Source organism: Nanorana parkeri, unplaced genomic scaffold (assembly GCF_000935625.1).
Source record: "Nanorana parkeri isolate BGI_ZX_2015 unplaced genomic scaffold, ASM93562v1 scaffold31, whole genome shotgun sequence".
NCBI classification, from domain to species: domain Eukaryota; kingdom Metazoa; phylum Chordata; class Amphibia; order Anura; family Dicroglossidae; genus Nanorana; species Nanorana parkeri.
The window spans coordinates 1,068,151-1,084,870 of NW_017306299.1; the positions used below are offsets into that span (position 1 = coordinate 1,068,151).

The following is a 16,720-nucleotide window of genomic DNA, read 5'->3' on the forward strand; positions in this document are numbered from 1 at the left end:
CCCCCCCCTCTAAGTTTTGTAATTTTCTCTCGTCTAGTATTGGAGCTCAAAAAGTATCTGTACTTGTACTGAGTACAGTACCTGGTATCTGTGCATCCTGTATGCGTGTACAAGACAACGCGCATTTTGACTGGCAGCTTATGAAACATTGCAGGCAATGGACGAACGCGCACGAAAATGTGCGTTTTGGGCCGTTCCCATTGGCGGATGAGTTCTGGAGTGCAAGGAGCATGCTGATAGGTGGAGAGTGTAGAGAGATGAGCTCCATCAGTCTGCTGCTTCTCCTTTCACTGTCCAGTCACAGGTTGGGGGACGGACAAGACCAGGAAGTGTAACTAAATTGCAGCAGAGAACAATCAGGTCCTCTCCCTTCACAGACAGAGCTGTGCAAATCTCAGGAGTGGAAGGACAAATACGTATCAGGCCGGTAAACCATCTCCGGTTTGTGCATTTCCTCTTTAGTGATAACCTGTTGCTTCATCTGCAACATTATAACAATCTCCTGTGCAGCGGGTTCTGTCGGGACATGACGGGCATGCTGGGACATGTAGTCCCCCAGCAGATGGAAAGCAAAGTGTTTCCGGAGACAGGCGGCAGACTTGTTCCCAGGCAGCCAGCACCCTGCTCAGGTTCCTAAATAATGGGTATGACGGCGCTTATATAAACAATGGCTCGGCGTGTGAGGTGAACCCGGAGGATGTACGGAGTGAGGAACGCCTGATGTCATCACCTGCGCTCAGACGTCCCTCGCCTGTACTCCGCTACAGAACTTGCTGCAATCTTCTTAAAGCGAAAGTACGACATATTTAGCGACTGTACATTCTAGAATATTTCCCCGATGTGTGTAGCCGTAGCTCGGCCATGACACCCTCCCCAGCAATGAACCCCGATGTGTGTAGCCCTAGCTCGGCCATGACACTCTCCCCAACAATGAACTCAGACGTGTGTAGCCGTGCCTCCGCCATGACACCCTCCCCAACAATGAACCCCGATGTGTGTAGCCGTGCCTCCGCCATGACACCCTCCCCAACAATGAACCCCGATGTGTGTAGCCGTGCCTCAGCCATGACACCCTCCCCAACAATGAAGAATGCATGTAAATGTATTAAAAATGTGCAGAATTAAAAAAAAAAAACATGTGCAAAAGGTGTAACCCTAAAGTACATGTCAGGGGAGAAATCTGGGGGCTGCCATTGCTGGAAATTCTGGACAGGAATACATACACTGCTCAAAGTGAGTGACTCCAAAGCAACGGGTGCCGATGCAACTGTATTTCAGTAATTAAATCATCTGCAGAAAGTGAACTCCACACACACCAAACTGGATACAACCAATGCGTTTCCACAGAAAGATCTATACAGTGCAAAACGCGTCAGTCTTGTATTCCTGCTGCCATTGTAAATAAAGGATCATTTGATGCACTGCGATATCCACTTCATTTGATTCTGCTAGTTAGCATCCCTGCAGCCAGACTGCTGAGATAAAATCAACTGGTAGTAATGACAATTGATGGATGATGATGGACGGATAATTGATGATGGATAAAGAATGATAGATAATTGATGATGGGTGGATGATTGATGATGGAGGATAATTGATGGATGATCATGAATGATAGATGGGTGATCATGAAGGATGGATGGATAGATAGATGATCATGAATGAATGATGGATGGATGAGCATGAATGATGGATGGATGATCATGATGGATGGATGGATGGATGATTCATTGATCATGAATGATGGATGGGTGGATGGATGGATGGATGATCATGATGGATGGATGGATGGATGATTCATTGATCATGAATGATGGATGGGTGGATGGATGGATGGATGATCATGATGGATGGATGGATGGATGATTCATTGATCATGAATGATGGATGGGTGGATGGATGGATGGATGATCATGATGGATGGATGGATGGATGATTCATTGATCATGAATGATGGATGGGTGGATGGATGGATGGATGATCATGATGGATGGATGGATGGATGATTCATTGATCATGAATGATGGATGGGTGGATGGATGGATGGATGATCATGATGGATGGATGGATGATTTATTGATCATGAATGATGGATGGATGATCATGAATGATGGATGGGAGGATTGATGGATTATTATTATTATTATTCTCCAGTCCAAGCAGACAGAAGCTGCTGACAGACCTACACGGACGGTCGCTGGCACATGCAACAGTGTCTCTAAATCCACAGCAGCCCCGGATAAAATGATTCCCACCAATCAGATTCCATCCCCTCATCATATACATAAAGCGTCAGCATATTACCCAAAACAATTTGCATCCACCTTTCCCCTGATAGAAGCTTACAATCTAATATCTCAGCAGGGGGGTGTACAACACATTTACACAAAAGGAATAAAAGCCTGTCTGCAGTGATACAACTCCAGCTATCCCTGCTCTGCTCCAGCATGAGCTGTGCTATAAATCCGCATGACGTATCTGAAGCGAGGCCACAGCCACATAGCCCTTCAGGGTGTCAGCAACAGGAATATGAGAACTGCTCTGCCATTGCAGCTAAAGGTGTGGAAATGAAATCGGTCCTGTTTATCGACAATCTGATTTTCAGTCTCTTGCCTATCCGTCCACTTGGAATCATTTATTAATAAACAGCACAATGGAAGCAAACGGCTTAATCACAGAGCGTGAACCGCAACCAATGATCTTCCTGGATTTTATGTTTCCGATTCTTCCCTTATTTTACGCTTCCCAAGACTTCACGCCGGATTTTCACAGAACGACATGAAACGGCGACTTTATCGTTTGTTGTCTTGCAGCCGCCTCTCTCAAACCTTTATAATGTGGAGGAACCCTTAAAGTAACTTCCAGGTCTCAGGGAACCCCTCCAATTTATTACGTCTCCAGGTACATTACCATGAGCAGTGAGATGAAGATACAAGAATGAGACATGTGGAGCACTTTCCCGTCTTCCGCACCAGAGCCGCTCTAAATGAAAATAGTATTTTCAGGAATCATAATGCAGAGAAACTTATAATAACAACAGTGGCCAGAAAAGGTCACCCAGATAGTGAACAACTGTAGTGTTCCCTCACATTGATGGTCAGAGGAAAAGTGCCCCTGCACACTGGTGATCAGTAGAAAAGAGCCCATTAGACTGGCGGCCAATGGGAGGAGACAATTGTGGTCAGTGAGAAGAATGTTCCTTATAGCAATGGACCATTGGAGGAGGACCTTCTTACATTGGTAGTCAGTGAGAAGATTGTTCCTTACATCAATGGTCCATGGGAGGAGGACCTCCTTACATTGGTAGTCAGTGAGAAGAATGTTCCTTACATCAATGGTCCATGGGAGGAGGCCCTCCTTACATTGGTAGTCAGTGAGAAGATTGTTCCTTACATCAATGGTCCATGGGAGGAGGACCTCCTTACATTGGTAGTCAGTGAAAAGAATGTTCCTTACATCAATGGTCCATGGGAGGACCTCCTTACATTGGTAGTCAGTGAGAAGATTGTTCCTTACATCAATGGTCCATGGGAGGAGGACCTCCTTACATTGGTAGTCAGTGAGAAGAATGTTCCTTACATCAATGGTCCATGGGGTTGTGTTAATCTGCAGTAAGACACAGGTGTCGCTCAGCACTGCACATACCGCAGGGCTTTCATTGTGTAAAGCCCTTCCATGTCCTCCTTACTCTAAACCTAGTGATGAAGTGATGAGTGCGGTTGCCATTTACTTCATTCATTGTGAATGGCACCCCAATGCAACACTACAGTAGCGGGCGCTCCACATCATAGCACACCGAAATGCACGGCGCGTGTTGTGGTGCGCTGTGTCTGTGTTCCCCTTTGTAGCTCATTCAAAATGAACGGACCTCCACAACGTAAAGAACATCAATGAGCGTTCGCTGAGATGTGAATGGGACCGGAGGGAGAGCAATGAGCAACAGAACAATGAAAGAAAGTAAAACATATTTCTCTTACACCCCGACTCCCAGTCACTTCCTGTAAGCGCCGGTGACATCACCGCCGAGGATCCCAAATCTCCATCCGTCATCTTTTCACAGGATTTGGAATCCTCGGCCTTCCCAAGGCCGCGGGAGAAGGCCCAGTGATGTCACCCTTGCCTTGGCGAGACTGCTGGAAGTCAGAATGTATTTGTGATATTTTTATTCCATTTGATCTTTTATGTAGCATTTATGGCAGGGGTGGAAGATAACCGGTCGGCGCGTTTTTATACGAGCTGCCTTTCCATGATTATTCCTCAAAATGTCACGTCACTGGGGAAAACAATCGTATCATCTATGTTGGTCTCTTCCTCCTCAGGACAGCACAGGTTAATGTGTGTTGACAGAAGCCCGCACCCTGCCAGTGTGCATTTCCCTGACGGTGGTTAATGCCAACATGGCGTAGCAGGCCGGCACGGTGCTCTGGTGACCTCGCCGAATGGCAGAGAGGTTAAACACAGAGCTCTCCGCATTAATGAGCCATCCCTCCTCCCTCCCAGCAAGCCTTGCTGTTGACAGTGCAGAATCAGGAGGCCTCGGTAAGCCGAGAGCAGGGCTCCGCTCTTCTTCCCGAGCGTCATCGCACGGCTCACCCCTGCAGCATCCTTCTTCCTCTGCGTCCTTCCCTCCTCCCCGACCGAAAGGGACGCGGTATGACTCACCAACCCCACCGGCCACCTTCAGGCCTGCAACAAAAACACCTCACACAGGAAGATGTGTCTGCACACTGCGGAGAGGAAAACCGACATCCTCCTCCTTACACTGGCCATACACTAATGCCTTCAGAGACTTGACGAAGGTCGTTCCAAATTTCAGTCACTTTTAACATTGGATTTTGGAATGAAGGGAGTTTTCCGAATGATAACCACATTCGCTGTTAGAATTTTGGTCAGTCAAGAAAAAATTTCCATCCCGTTCCATCGATTTTTCCCGCCACGACGGCCAAAAAAGATAGTCGATTTGACCTCATTAGCTATTCGAATGTCAAATTTTTAAAAAACATTTCCTGGAGGATTCTGTAGCCCTATAGTGCAACTGAAGACAAAACTTTTTTAATTTTGGATACAGTGGAGAGGGCTTAGAACACCCGGCAGATTTTTATAGCTGCCTGTGTCCCCGTTAGGGAGATTCACCCTCTCTATTTGTCCTAGTGAATGTTATCACTGAAAGAAAATTAAAAATGTTGGGTTGTCACCAGAACCGGAAAGGAATTGGAAAATCGTCCAATGAGGACATTAGTTGTGGTGATCACCAGGGTCTTTGGAGGGATTTCCTCTCACTTCCTGTTATGGTGATCAGATAGGAAGTGAAGGGAAATCTCCCCAACGGGACACAGATGTCTAAAATATAACCCCCCCCCCGCCATCTCCTATGTTCCTAAGATAAAAGTCGTGTGACTTTACAGTAGCAGAGGTCGCACGGCTCCCACACACCTTACGATCGCCGGATTTCCCGCGATTATCTTAAGGTGTGTGGGCACCTTAACAACGTTGGCTTCAGTTCTACTTTAACCATCATTGACGAGAGGATAGACCTTGTACTGGTCACAATAATCTGATCACAATTACAAATAGCCATAAATAAATGCCAGCAATTGTAGAAATGTCACCAGCACAACAGTCCTTTTAAGATAGCAAAAGCTTAATTTATTGAAGTTTTTTGTCATATGACCAAACAAGCGCTTTCGGGACCGCGCAGGGTCCCTTCATCAGGCTTTAGCATTCGTCAATGCGTGTGCTGGTGATATTTCTAGAAATTGCTGACATTCGCGGCGCCATCCGCGGTCACTGCAAGCACCCCCCACTACAAGGGACATATCGGTAAGGAGTGCGACAAGGAGAGTACTTATTACTTAATAAATAAATGCCAGTCTCCCTGCAGAGTCCGGTCTATAAAGTGACATTTCATCACAGGACATCCCATTCACTATAGAGCCATGAAATCCTTATATCAGAGTCACCATACGAGCTTCATGGGACACCCGGGCATCGTCCACCCGTAACCAGCCCATTCCCCGATCGATCTTTACAAATACACGAGCCATGTGGAAGGTTTGAGAAAAGGTCAACAATGGACACAGGGGCAGGCAGGCGAGACGGGGGTACGCTGCTCCCCGGATCACGACGTCTTGGCAAGTGACATAAGGCAACGGAGGTCCGAGAACACCCCTGTAACCAGACACTAAACCCCTCGCTGGCAGAGCGTGCCAGGGAATCCATAGCTTACAGGTCTGTTGTGTCCTTCTGTGACTCGCCGTAAGTGGGACATCTGCCGCATATGATAATGCCACTTAGTTACAGAGATCTATCAATGCACAGCACGCTGGTAGACACAGGGAGGAAGAGAGGGAGCACAGCACGCTGGTAGACACAGGGAGGAAGAGAGGGAGCACAGCACGCTGGTCCGGGATAAGCCCATCATGTCTAAAATGTAAGTCCCCGTTCACACAATGGTGTGTGAAAATATGCGTGTTCATGCAAGGTGGGAAACCGCGAGGCGCGCTTACTGCGCAGTTACTTGTAACTGCACCCAAACGCACACATTGCTCACACTCTTGTAGCCTTTCAGGTTAGGAGTGCGACGGGTTATGAACTTCGCTTTGCACACCCACGGACTCACAACAAATGCGCAGTCCAAAACTGTGTGACGCTCGCAGCTCAAACTTCTGCGTGTGCTTCTTTGCCGCATTTATCACGCATAAGGCGGCCCTTTGAAATAAAGCGCGAACAGGGCCTAAGAGTCATATGTATTCTTCCAGGAATCTTGTCATTCTTTGTGTATTTCTTCCAGATCTGTGCAGTCATCCAATGTGAGACTTGGAGCTTCCTGTAATAAAAACCAATCACTGCTGCTCTCTCTCCTTGTGCAGGGTGACTGGTCTTGTCTCCGCCCCCTCCTGTAATAAAGACCGCTCACTGCTGCTCTCTCTCCTTGTGCAGGGTGACTGGTCTTGTCTCCGCACCCTCCTATAATAAAGACCGGTCACTGCTGCTCTCTCTCCTTGTGCAGCATGACTGGTCTTGTCTACACCCCCTCCTGTATTTTTCAGCAGGCAGCCTATAGTGGGTGGGGCCTGCTGGGCCCCTCCCACAGCTCTTCTCAGGCTATGTACAGCACAGTGATGATGTCTCTGCTACTTTTATATGGGTGTGCAAAGGCATCTGGTGCTCGCAAAGTGATTTTATATCCTTTGTGGGTATTGAGGGATCGCTGTTTAGAAAACACGGCACCGGTCTGCATGACAGATAGAAACAAATAAATCTCCAACTACTAATTAGATGGAAATAAAAATGCTGTTTGGGTTGCCTGGCTCAGCCCTCCACCGGCCAGGAGATCAAAACAAATCCGAAGACGACAAACAACAACCGAATGACGTTTTCATGACAATCATCTGTTATTACATTTCATGTCTTGGAGCCCTGGCCATAGAAAATCGCAACAAAACCTCCAGCCCGCTGATGATCGCTGACAATTATGAGCTTCCGAGATCAATCCACCACCATCATCATCATCATGCACAATGACGCCACTGTTGGTGATGGCGATACAAGCTGAGCAGGAGGCGGCTGGTGAGAGTGAATGCAGGAAGGCAGCCATTTTTTTTTTGGTCAAGCAACTTGGAATGCGAATCGCTTCAGATTTACAGTTTGGAAAAGCAGAAAATGTCGGCAAAAAAAATAAACAGCATCAAAGAAATCATTTTGGGGTTTTTTTGGGGGGAAGGTCGAGTGACATCTCGAGGGTCAAAGCACCTCAAAGAGCAGGCAAAAGAATTCTACAGCTTGAGGACTTCAAAGGGGCTTATTTAGGCCTCAGTCACACCATATCCAGTGCGTTCTGGTGTGGTTCGAGACCGGAACGCACTGGATCGCATAGATCAAGCCGGGCAGCATTCTGGGCCGAGAGGGGGGCGTGTCGGTGTCATTCAAGTCAATGGCACTGCAGACATGCTTTCCGCCCGCAGTGCGATTGCCCACACCAGAAAGCGAGGTACAGGAATGCACTCAGTTCCAGTGCAGTGGGATCCCAAAAAACGCTGCATGCACTAGTCTGTCATGTTGCACTGCACTGATTGGAGGGCATTCCTGTACCTCGCGTTACGGCGGGGGGGGGGGGGGGGGGGGGGGGGGAGTTTCACCAGAAGGTAACTAACCTGATGACAATATTTTGGATTTAAAAAAAAAGTTATCCTAAGTGAAAATTAAAACTCAGCATTCCGCTTTGCCTACAAGCCACACGTGTGCACCTTGTATGTTGGTATATACAGTTGGCCTTATAGTTTATCAAAACAGCACTCGGGGTCTACAACCCTGACACTTAAACTTTATGTGTTGCCCGAGTTGGTTTGTTTTTTTTATTTTATGTTATTGTTTGTAAGGTTTGAGGGCCCAGTCACACCATATCCAGTGCATCCCGGTGCAGGTCAAGTCCAGAATGCACTGGACCGCATAGATCAAGCCGGGCAGCGTTCTGGGACGGGAGGGGGAATGTTCGTGCCATTCATGTCATTGCCATTGCCCTTGTACTGCGCTGGAATGGAGGGCATTCCCATACCTTGTGTCCTGCACTGCGGGCGGGGGGCGTGTCTGTGGTGCCATTGACATTAATGGCACCGACACGCCCACTCCCGCCCCAGAACACTGCCCGGCTTGATCAATGCAATACAGTGCGTTCTCGGCTCCAACTGCACTGGATATGGTGTGACTGGGCCCTCAGATGGGGAGTAGACGTCCATGTGGTGTGCATGCCGGCAAACGGCCCGATCCCAGGAGGGACAGGTGCTGCGTATAATTGCACGCAGCAGCCTGTTGTGGACGCGGCTCTATGCTGTCATTCGATAATGTGCGTGTTTTTCCCCTTAATTCTCTTAAGGGTCACGGGAGGACACAAACTAGCGCCCTCCGGTGACCCAAAGCTCAGTATATCGCGAGCTACAGCTCGTGGTATACTGAACCGCCGCAGCCGGGACGGATTCCACCCAGCTGTCGAGTTTCACCCAGCGGGCCCTGCCTGTCTAAAGGCAGAGCCAGCCGTACCCGCCCCCTCCCCCGTCCGTTCTGCCAGTCAGTGCTGGAGGATCGGAGCGGGGAGGGGGGGGGCATGCCTGCAGGGAGCCGTGAGTGACAGTCACGGCTCTCTGCAGGGACATGATCGAGAAGTGAGCGAGCGACGGTATGCGTTCGCTCACTTCCCGATCTATTGAGCCGACGTGTGACAGTTTCATTGTCACACGTCGGCTTGAACTATGAGGTTGAGTGAAAATCCCTCACCTCATAGTTCTCCTTTAACCCTTGCAAGGGTTAATTTTTCTAAAACTCGGAGTTCTACTTTAACCCTTTAAAGAGTCATTGGTTGAGCCTAACAGCTTTAATTCAGCTGCTTTTTACACAAAAAGGGGGGTCACCCAAAATGGAAACCTAAGGAAAGCCAAGAAAAAAAAGCGCCAATCAATTGCCTCAAAAGTCCAGCATTCGTATAATAATATCACGATTGGTGGGGGAAAGCCACCAACGCGTTTCACAGGGGTGGTGCAATCTCCCCCTTCATCAGAGCCTGCTGGTCCCCTCCCACAGCTGAGCTCTCTGCAAAGGCTATGGACAGTACGGGGATGATGTCACTGTCACTCTTACAAGGCAACATCTGGGTTGGCAATGGCAAAGACATTTCGGGGGCACAGAGTGGATTTATATTCCTTGTGCGCGGAGTTCAGCTGTACGGCAGCCAATCAGGTCACACGACTACAACCGGTCTGTTACAAGGTTATTGTTGATCACAAGTACAGGACACCATTACAGACCACTGCTCAACATTAAAAGCTTTGCATTAGGCCTGGTTCACACCTGTACGTTTTGCAGCGCGTTCAACGCTCTACGAACGCTCTACAAAACGCTCAAACATGAAAATCCCATTATTTACTATGGGTATGGTTCACTCCTTGCCGTATTTCAGCCTGTCTGAACGCGCTAGAAAACGGCCTACGCCTGAAAAGGTACATGAGCTTTTTTGCAGCGTTTTTGTCGCGCGTTTCCATTGGGATACAGCCAAGTAGCCCTCGGAAACGCGCGGTTTTTACAGCGAACAGCGGTAGAAACGCGCTTATTTGATATGCCTAGGTGTGAACAGAGCCTTAGGCAGTTTGGCTGCCAGATTTGTACCTTGCTCACATCAATGGCTGGCGCCATTACCATATAACTACTCATAGGATTAGGGCCTCTGACTGGCCAGCTTGGTCCACAAGAGGCCCTAATCACAAGTGACCGATCATACATGTGAACGGCAGTGACGCCGGCTATTGATTTCTGCAGGGTACAGCCGAACCCAAACTGGGAGGGAGAAGGCCAACACTGGCTGCCAATCAGACTCTGCTGCTATGCAGAACCCATACATTGGCAGGAGGAGACAGCAGAGTGATGGCTCATCCGTATGCTGCTTCTCCGCTGTCCAATCGGCAGGCCGTGGTTGTGTTCCAAGCTCTGCTGCTGCTCACTGATTGGCTGATTCAACACAGTACAGTGTATTGATACCAAAGATTATAAAAAGAAAGGCGCATTTACCTTTACAATACATTTTTTGACATGCTAGTCTCTATTATGCCAAGTACAGCGTTTTAGAGGTGCAGGTGTTCTATCGAAAGCTCCAACTCGTCAAAATCTCCAACCACCTCACTGCCGGGTACTTGCGAGTTGGAGATTTCGACCAGACAGCGTTAGACTGCAAAACACGAACACTGACAGAGCTCTGTACAGCTGCATTTTAACAATATTCAGCACACACACACTTTAGATTGTAAGCTTCCATGGTCAGGATTATTATCATTATACAGGATTTATATTGCGCTAATAGTTTGCGCAACGCTTTACAATATAAGGAAGATATTACAATCAAATACAATTCAAGACAAGACGGTAAGGAGGGCCCTGCCCCTGAGGGCTTACAATCTAAAAGGAAATGAATTGTATGAGAACATGATGGTTCAGTGGTTAGTTTGAGGTGGGATAGGCTTCCCTGAAGAGATGAGTCTTAGGGGATCGCCTAAAGTCAGTCAGAGTGGGAGAAAGACGGACAGGTTGGGGTAAAAGGTTGGAGATATACCTGGGGGCAGAGTTGTGAATGGCTTTGGAAGTGATTGTTAATATTTTGAATTGTATCCATTTATCCATTTTATCAATTGGGCTACTGGAAGCCAGTGGAGGGATCGGCTGAGGGGGGGGGGGGATGGAAGCCAGTGGAGGGATCGGCTGAGGGGGGGGGGGGATGGAAGCCAGTGGAGGGATCGGCTGAGGGGGGGGGGGGATGGAAGCCAGTGGAGGGATCGGCTGAGGGGGGGGGGGGATGGAAGCCAGTGGAGGGATCGGCTGAGGGGGGGGGGGGATGGAAGCCAGTGGAGGGATCGGCTGAGGGGGGGGGGGGATGGAAGCCAGTGGAGGGATCGGCTGAGGGGGGGGGGGGATGGAAGCCAGTGGAGGGATCGGCTGAGGGGGGGGGGGGATGGAAGCCAGTGGAGGGATCGGCTGAGGGGGGGGGGGGATGGAAGCCAGTGGAGGGATCGGCTGAGGGGGGGGGGGGATGGAAGCCAGTGGAGGGATCGGCTGAGGGGGGGGGGGGATGGAAGCCAGTGGAGGGATCGGCTGAGGGGGGGGGGGGATGGAAGCCAGTGGAGGGATCGGCTGAGGGGGGGGGGGGATGGAAGCCAGTGGAGGGATCGGCTGAGGGGGGGGGGGGATGGAAGCCAGTGGAGGGATCGGCAGAGGAGGGTTGCAGACACTGAGCGGTTGGTTAGGTGAATGAGTCTAGCAGCAGAATTCATTATAGACTGAAGGGAGGAGGAGCCTGTGTAGAGGTAAGCCAATGAGGAGGGAGTTGCAATAGTCAAGATGAGAGATAACAAGCGAATGGATGAGTAGTTTTGAGGTTTCATTAGTGAGGAAGGGACGTATTTTGGATGCTCCTAACCAATAACTAACGCAACTAATTATATTGCAATTGTATTCTCTCCCTTTATATTGTGAAGCAATGCACAAACTGTTGGCACTATAGAGTACAAATCCTGAATAATAATAATAATAATACAATATTACATTTTACATCCTGTATCTTCCATCCCGTTTGCAAGGAACTCTTATGAACAATTGTGAATCATCACGGAATGCTGAACATATCAAAAATGGTTCTGCTAAAACACGCAGGTATGAACGATGCCATTAAACATAACGGTCCAGACCTTTCCACATGACCCAGGCTGAGTTTTTACACGCAGAAAAGCACCCAAACCGTGAAAGTTCCCCAAAAAGAAGCGAACGTTCCGTTATGGGACGCAGCGCAGGACTGAACGCAGACCCAGACGCACTATAAATTCAGCCGCTCACCTGAGCTGGCATGATAATGGAAATTGATGATGTTTTATTGGCCTGCCTTCATCTATACATCCAAGGATGGAGCGCCTATAAATATAAGATGATATCATCAAGGCAGCGAGAAAAATCTCCACCACAAAACCAGCAACTTTCCAAAGCCAAGATGAAAAAAGAAATGCGAGATTGCCAGACATCTTATTACACGCTTGTCGTCATCACTTTAAAGGAGGGATACAAAAAGAAAAAAGATCTCACGTGATCTTATTTAATACGTGATGTACACAGCGCAGTAACCCAGGGCGGCCAATCAGATCCCCGATTACTGAGGTCAGACCAGTGAAAGGTCAGTCGCTATGGGATACTGTCTTCGTTTGAATAAAAATATAAACTGAACACATTTAATTTGATGTTAATAAATAATATTAAAAAACTGAACTGTGTTATAATACAATTGATATAATGTCTTCATTTGCTAGCAGGAAAAGCACTCGGCACGCAATGCACGCTATGGTAAACCAACGGCCCGTTTTTGCTCTTTTGTGCACAGTGGTGTCCCTTTGATGTCCAGTTCAGAAGGCCCCAACATGTGACAGTGTCCTGTGACAGACTGACCAACAATGTCATTATACATTCGAGCACCATATGTCACCTCATTACCACAGCACCGTGTTCATTTACTGCTTCCAAACAGCCGAGGCTACAACCAGCTGCACCGGCAAAACGCATCCTGGGGTCCGCCAGCTGCACGGGAACCAATAGCACCAGAGTGTCTATTCATTAACATTAGAGGTGGGGGTTCCATGGGCATCTCTGTCAGAGCACCAGAGGCCTTTTTAGACAATTGGGAAATTGCCCCATCACTGCTTGTGGACAACATGTCCCAGCAGGACCTGTCAGCTAGCAGTTTGCTGGTTTATACATTCTCAGCACCTCATTGAAGGGTCCAGATTGCCCATGCAAGGTACAAAAGCACCTCTACATCCTATCTGGGGGTTCTTTGGGGGCTACACACATTCAACTGCAGTCCCAGCAACCAAACAGAAATCCGCTTATAGCAACTTGTGTTCGGGCTGGTGGTCATGGGTGATGGCCATCACGGCAAATTGGATTGTGCACAGAGGCCTACTTGAGTTGTACCCTAGATCTAAAAGCAGCACCCTCACCCCCCAATGGGTCTGGTGACTTCTCCTTCTGATATGGCCCAATGAGCAGACAAGCGACAACAAATTTTGTACTGGCACCCCATAAACAGACATAGAAGATAGACTCTGTGACCCCGGGGCTAAGGACACCTCCATTCTGATATGTCCAACGGTGACCCATGACTTGACCACAGTCCAAATACACTGTGACCCCAGGTCTAAGGACACCTCCATTCTGAAATGACCCAAGAACTGACCACAGTCCAAATACACTGAGACCCCAGGTCTAAGGACACCTCCTTTCTGATATGTCCAACGGTGACCCATGACTTGACCACAGTCCAAATACACTGTGACCCCAGGTCTAAGGACACCTCCATTCTGAAATGACCCAAGAACTGACCACAGTCCAAATACACTGAGACCCCAGGTCTAAGGACACCTCCTTTCTGATATGTCCAACAGTGACCCATGACTTGACCACAGTCCAAATGCACTGTGACCCCAGGTCTAAGGACTCCTCCATTCTGCTATGACCACATACAGACAGCAAACAGCCCACCTATGTACAAATAGCACCCCTTCTAGCATGCAACCTGTAGTATTGTTATAGGAACCTCATTAACTCCAGTAAACACGCAATATGTATGATAATCTAAACACACCAAGAGCCTGGGTCTGAGGATACCCCCATACCTATGTGACCACCAGTGACCCCAGAATTTACCATTGTAAACACCCCACTCAAATCAGAGTTACCCCAAATATACTATGACCCCAGGTTGCACCATTTACTAGTATCCAACCCCCAATATTGTTGTGAGACCCGTAAACGGCTCTAAACACCCCCATAGTCACCCCAAAATCATGACAGCAGACATCTCCTATAGTGCTGTTGATGAGTGACCCAGAGAATTGTCCTAATTTTTCAAAAGTGCAATAAACCCCCCACACTCATGACAGGCACCCCAAATACAACATGACATTAGATCAGATGCACCCCAGGATTAGTATACACCCCACACAACCGCAAATGACAATGACCGCAGGTCAGATGACCATCCCAACCCCAAGAATGGCCCAAAAATGCCCTCACAGATAAGGTGACCCCCAAGGATGATCCAAGTACCCTAATATTAGTAAACACAACAATCACCTCAATAAGCACCTTAAATCAGATAACCCCCAAGGATGGCCCAAGCACCCCAAACGTCACCCTAGTGTGACCCTAGCTCAGGTGTCCCCAAGGAAGGCCCAAGCACCCCAATATCAAACAAACACTTCAAACATGACAGCCTTCACAATATGACCAAAGCTCAGGTGACTACAAAGAAAGTGCAAGCACTCCAATATAAACACATGCCAATTACCATAATGTGACCCCAAGGATTGTCAAAGTACCCCAAAATCAATAAACACTTAAAATACATGTCAATTACCCCAATATGACCCTAGCTGAGGTGACCTCCAAGGATGATCCAAACACCCCAATATCAATAAACAACCCAAACATGTGACATCACCCCAATGTGACCCTAGTTGAGGTGACCACAATGATGGTAATTATAACTCCATACACATGACAATCACCCCAATGTGATCCCTGGTCAGGTGACCCCAAGAAGTACCCCCAATATCAATAAAGAGCCCCCATAGGGCAGTTACCAAAAACACAGTGACCCTGCTCAGATGAACCCCCAGAATGTATAGAGCACCCCAATATCAGTAAAGCGCCCCCATGGGACAGTCCCCACAAATAATCAGTGACCCAAAATCAGATGACCCTCCAGTGACCCCCAGAATGATGCAGGCACCCCAGTGCCAGGCCTCACATCCCCCCGGTGACCCCAGCAGTGTCTCGGCTCGGGTGACTCACCCCACTCGATGTAGTCGTGGATGTTCTTGTCGCGGCGCAGTGGGGAGGCGCAGCACTCATCGTACAGGCAGAGCAACGAGTCCAGCAGACTCTCCACACTCATCCATCCGCCCCGCACCGCTCCGTCCACCAACAACCGCTCCAACTGCCGCAACCGCACCTCCCCCGACATCTTCTACACCCGCTACACCCGCCGCCCGGCCATCACAGCTCCGCACCAGCACAACCAGGAGGAGGAGGAGGAGGGAGGAGGATGGGGACACTGCGGGCTCCGGCACACCCGGCGGAGGGGAGGAGAGACCGACAGGAGGGGGAGGGGAGCACAGGACACGACAGGCTGCTGCTGGAGACAGGAGAGATGTGAGAGAGACAGAGACAGGGATAGGAGAGAGAGACAGGGACAGAGATAGGAGAGAGATGTGACAGAGACAGGATAGGAGAGAGAGACAGAGATAGGGGGAGATACAGAGAAAGGAGAGATGTGAAAGAGACAGGGATAGGAGAGAGACAGCGATAGGAGAGAGAGAGAGACAGGAGAGATGTGAGAGAGACAGGGATAAGAGAGAGAGACAGGGATAAGAGAGAGAGACAGGGATAAGAGAGAGAGACAGAGAAAGAGACAGGAGAGGTGTGAGAGAGACAGAGACGGGAGAGGTGTGGGAGAGAGACAGAGGCAGACAGGAGAGATGTGAGAGAGACAGAAGAGAGAGAAAGAGACAGGAGAGATGTGGGAGAGAGACAGACAGAGGGGAGATGTGAGAGAGACAGAAGAGAGAGAGACAGGAGAGATGTGACAGAAGAGAGAGAGACAGATACAGGAGAGATGTGACAGAAGAGAGAGAGAGACAGAGACAGGAGAGATGTGACAGAAGAGAGAGAGAGACAGAGACAGGAGAGATGTGACAGAAGAGAGAGAGAGACAGAGACAGGAGAGATGTGACAGAAGAGAGAGAGAGACAGAGACAGGAGAGATGTGACAGAAGAGAGAGAGAGACAGAGACAGGAGAGATGTGACAGAAGAGAGAGAGAGACAGAGACAGGAGAGATGTGACAGAAGAGAGAGAGAGACAGAGACAGGAGAGATGTGACAGAAGAGAGAGAGAGACAGAGACAGGAGAGATGTGACAGAAGAGAGAGAGAGACAGAGACAGGAGAGATGTGACAGAAGAGAGACAGAGACAGGGACAGGAGAGATGTGACAGAAGAGAGAGAGAGACAGAGACAGGAGAGATGTGACAGAAGAGAGAGAGAGACAGAGACAGGAGAGATGTGACAGAAGAGAGAGAGAGACAGGGACAGGAGAGATGTGACAGAAGAGAGAGAGAGACAGAGACAGGAGAGATGTGAC

General features: G+C 48.8%; 1 protein-coding gene across 1 annotated transcript in view; it reads right to left on the reverse strand.

Moving 5' to 3' along the window:
- CDC42BPA (CDC42 binding protein kinase alpha) overlaps positions 1-15,618 on the reverse strand; it is a 232,860-nt gene extending 217,242 nt beyond the window's left edge. The window contains exon 1 of the mRNA XM_018568287.1: positions 15,373-15,618. Within this exon, the coding sequence (XP_018423789.1) occupies positions 15,373-15,544 (172 nt within the window). The 5' untranslated portion in view covers positions 15,545-15,618. The remainder of the gene's footprint in view (positions 1-15,372) is intronic.
- Positions 15,619-16,720: the final 1,102 nt, after the last annotated feature.